The 4,320-nt window shown below is 33.4% G+C and overlaps 1 protein-coding gene across 1 annotated transcript; it reads left to right on the forward strand.

Moving 5' to 3' along the window:
- Positions 1-2,320: 2,320 nt before the first annotated feature.
- LOC140882017 (probable WRKY transcription factor 40) lies at positions 2,321-4,108 on the forward strand. The gene is made up of 5 exons (XM_073287730.1): positions 2,321-2,527; positions 2,616-2,675; positions 2,904-3,203; positions 3,317-3,433; positions 3,538-4,108. Exons 1-5 carry the CDS (start codon positions 2,447-2,449, stop codon positions 3,895-3,897), a joined length of 918 nt encoding a protein of 305 aa, XP_073143831.1. The 5' UTR covers positions 2,321-2,446; the 3' UTR covers positions 3,898-4,108.
- The last annotated feature ends 212 nt before the right edge of the window (positions 4,109-4,320 follow it).

Consider the following 4,320-nt stretch of genomic DNA (forward strand, 5'->3'; position numbering starts at 1 on the left):
GTGTCTCGAGTTGCGAAATGTAAACGTACGAGTGTCAGCTCGATAGATGAATCTTTAGTGATTCTAGTTGAGGTAGGAAGGTATATCAAAGGATCATCGAGGGAATCAAGACAACTCTCAACTGTTCATTCAAGAATTGTTGAAAGAAGATTTGCTCAACAGATTGAATCTACGGATTCTTTCGAACCAAACTTGTTTCATTTGTTGTTGATTAAGACTTTTTGACTTATTTTGTGATGTACTAGGAGTTTCGATCTAAGAAAAGGGTAATCCATATGATTGGAGTGAGTTGTATACAAAGAAGTGTATAAACCAAAGTTTTCTAGTGAATTCCTTTTTAAGTGGAAGAAGGGGAGACATAGAAGCAGTTTTTCTTCGAACTTCCATAATATCTTGTCTCATATATTTCATCTGCACAAGTTATTTTATCTTATACATACATAGATATCACAAATGTACTTTGACTATTTATCCGCACTATTCTAGTAGTCCAAACTGTTTTGATAATAACAAAAAATAGTCTTGATAACTAACATTATCAAGATTTCTCGCGAAAAGTTTTTGGAAATATTTTGAAATATATAAATATGTATTCACCCCCTCTACACACTTATTCGATCATAACAACTTGCATTCATGCACTAATAGCACTTGTATACTCATGTTATGGTATTGAGCGCTTTCATCGCTAACGCTATCAGCTTTATTCATGTACATCTCGTTCCACGGGGGGAAATCCTTAGGTTGGACGTTGGGAGAGATTGCTGAGTAATAGCCTGATGCAGCATTCTCAAGAGTGGCGATCTTGTCTCGGTTTTAGTTTTGTTTTTAATACTTGATTTGATATGGTTGTATAATATTCAGTATTTACATATTCTTTCGATTGGGTAGAACTAACTCTGTTTTAGTTTCGTTGTTTAGCTGTTTCGGTCTCATTAAGTTAATTGCATGCTATTAAGACTTGTTTATTAGGTGATCTCTGTCGACTCACTACAACAATATCGTCGGATCGTAATGTTCTTCTTTCAAAAGACCTACTGATTTTTATATATTAGACTGTAATGATATTTGGTTAATTTTTTCCCTTTAAACTTTATACTCGAGATTTTATTTTGTCATTTTTTAAGAAAATGATCATAACAAGAGGAAAAGATATCTAAAAAATATAATTTATATTTTTAGTTTTATTAATATATTTTAATTAAAAAGGCTTTATATAGTTATCTGGAAAATATCACGTAAAATGTTTCAAAATTATCTCTTTCTCCCTCAATTCAATATTATTTATAGCTCGTATGAACGTGATCACACTAATTTTTTTTTTTATTATTATACAATTATTTTACACTAAATTATATTACTAATCAATTAATTTTAAATTTTACAATAATCAATTCTATTTTCCATCTACACGGTTACTATATAAAACCTAAAACACGTTTCGTCTAGTGAGATTGGTCAACGTGATAGCTAAGACTCAGAGGTCGGCTTGACTTTGACTAAAAACGAAGAATTTCATCACCCAAATTTTGAATATCTTGCCCACCTCCATTCTTTTATCATTTTTCCTGATAGCAACAAGTACTACTAGCTCGTTTTTGTGTGATTGCATCATCGATTCTTTCAATTAATTATTGTTAAAGAAATTATCGATTAAATTTAAATTTTCTTTTATTTTTGATATATAAGTTTTTCTTTAGAAAATTTTATTTTAAATACATTTTAATTTTTTTCATACCAACAAAACCGAAAAAAGAAAAAAAGAAAAAAGAAAAAAACAGGGTACAAGTTAACTTTACATGGTGTATTTGAGTTAGTGGGTATATGCAATCCATCCATTTAATGACTTTTAATAATTTTTAAAATGATAAAATTTTTTGGATTTAATATATTTTTATTGTACAATCTCACATGTTTCCAAACAGATTTGCATAGACTTAATAGACTTTATGTAAAAATTTTATAAAGAGCAACTACTAATTTCTTCATATTTTCATGGGAGACCCGCTGTCAATCGTTGAAATTTTGTTACATTACTTGGATGGAGTGAAATTCACCACACATATAGTATAGAAAAATCCGTTTTGTTCAATGATAAGTCCATGGTATTTCACTTTTTTTTTAAAAAAAAAAAATAAAAATTTCCATACTATTTCTTTGATATTCCAAGTGTGACATGAGTTTGACTTTTTGTGGCCAACACACGGCTTTTTGGTCTTCTAGATTCCAATTTACAACTCATTTTCGTTTTCTTCGCCATCTATCTTCCTCCCCATCTTCCTACTAACAACATGTGGTTCTATATAAGCTTCTCTTCTTATCTACTCTTCCTCGGTTGACGTATTGCTTCTACATTAACACTGCGGAGAAATCTAAAGCTAATTAATTTGGAGTTTTTCTTTTTAAAGTGGGGGAGAAGAATTAAAAAGAGATTGCACAACAAGTTATGGAGTTCACAAGTCTGTTGGACACTTCTTTGGATCTTAATATCAAACCTTTCAGATTCCTGGATGAAGTTCCTATTTGGGTAAGTTTATGTATCCGATTTGAATGCAAAAATGAATCCAATTTATAAAGCGTTGAGTCCCAGTATACTGAACTTTTTGTTTGTGCAGAAACAAGAAGTGGAGAGCGATTTCATTGAGTTGGGAAGAAATTTAACAGTGAACGAAGAGGTTAGTACTTATTAGTGCCTTCTGTTTTGGTATTATTATTATTATTATTATTATTATTATTATTATGGGTTCGAATGAATCTATTGTAAAGGAAATTAACTCTTTCTTCCAAGAAACAGAGAGTTTAGTTGAGAATGGATGGCTTTTTTTTTTTTTTTTGCCCAGTTGAATGAACAAGTGTTATTGGTTATTTTGTGGGGTTTATCTGAACTTTTTTTCCGTGCGCAGAAAGGCGCTTTGATAGAAGAACTAAAGCGGGTGAGCGCTGAAAACAAGAGGTTGGCAGATATGCTAACAGTGGTGTGTGAGAACTACACACAACTGAGAAATCAATTAATGGAGCATACGACCAAGAATCTCGGAGCATCAAAGAAGAGGAAAGCTGAGAGCAGCATCAACAACAATATCGGGCCTTCTGAAAGTAGCTCTAGTGATGAAGATTCGTGCAAGAAACCAAGGGAGGAAGAGCAAATCAAAACCAAGATTTCGCATACTCACACAAAAACTGAAGCCTCTGATACAAGCCTTGTAAGTATATACGTACTCCTTAATTGGTTATTCAGTTTCTGTGGATAATACACGAGAAATTGGTTGTCTTTGTTCCTTTTAATTTATTGAAACACCATTTACTCCAACTGTAGATTGTCAAGGATGGGTATCAGTGGAGGAAATATGGGCAGAAAGTGACCAGGGATAACCCATGCCCAAGAGCTTATTTCAAGTGTTCTTTTGCTCCAAGCTGTCCTGTCAAAAAGAAGGTGACAACTCAAGATTTAAGGCCTCCTCATCAACTAATGATCAAATCAGAGTCTATAAACTGGAATTCCACAAGTCTTTTCTCTCATGTGTGCTTTTGTTTCAGGTGCAAAGAAGCATAGAAGATCAATCAATTGTGGTGGCAACTTATGAAGGGGAGCACAACCATCCTCCGCTTTTGAAAGCCGAGACGAATTCCGGGTCCAACAAGAGCTTGACACCAGGCACTTCGCCGTATTCCACGTCTCCGCATTCGTCTGCACCGACTATAACTCTCGATTTGACGACGTCGGAACACGGCAACGAAGAAACGAGAAATCCAAGAGGCAAGAAGGATGAACCTGCAGAACTTCAACATTTCCTTGTTGAACAAATGGTTTCCACTTTAACTAAGGATCCCAGTTTCATAGCAGCTTTGGCAGCTGCCAGTACAAGAAATTTTCTTTTACAAAATGAGCATATATAAAATGGTAAGGTGTATGATGAGACTTGTTGCTTCACTGCTTCGATTAAAACAATGTGATGTTATTTCAAAGATTCTTGTACATTCAAGCATGGAAAATTATATGCTTGGTTTAGTTTAATTTAAGAAATCTCGGCGAAACACTTGTATGTTGTACATCATTGGATTGCTCAAGTTGAGAATCAGTTGTTAAGATTAGAAAATCTTAGACTCATTGAACGGATTCAAACTTGGAATAAATACTCAGTCACATTGAGTGCAATACACGAACTGCAGAGACCAGATAATGATAAAATTGGTCTAGGTTTTAAAGAAGATAAAAACAGTTTTGAGGTTGATACTTGGCCAAAACTGAATATGTGCCAAAAAAAAAATATTCATTTTGTCAAATCCAGTCGAATACACGAACAAAGTAATCCTATTTAG

The sequence above is a fragment of the Henckelia pumila genome, chromosome 2 (genome assembly GCF_033568475.1).
Source record: "Henckelia pumila isolate YLH828 chromosome 2, ASM3356847v2, whole genome shotgun sequence".
NCBI lineage: Eukaryota > Viridiplantae > Streptophyta > Magnoliopsida > Lamiales > Gesneriaceae > Henckelia > Henckelia pumila.

Excerpts from the sequence above, each read along its gene's own strand:
- LOC140882017 (XM_073287730.1), top strand. The coding sequence starts at position 2,447 with ATGGAGTTCACAAGTCTGTTGGACACTTCTTTGGATCTTAATATCAAA. Across the intron at positions 2,676-2,903 it reads ATTTAACAGTGAACGAAGAG|AAAGGCGCTTTGATAGAAGA; the intron begins GTTAGTACTTAT and ends TTCCGTGCGCAG. Across the intron at positions 3,434-3,537 it reads GCTGTCCTGTCAAAAAGAAG|GTGCAAAGAAGCATAGAAGA; the intron begins GTGACAACTCAA and ends CTTTTGTTTCAG.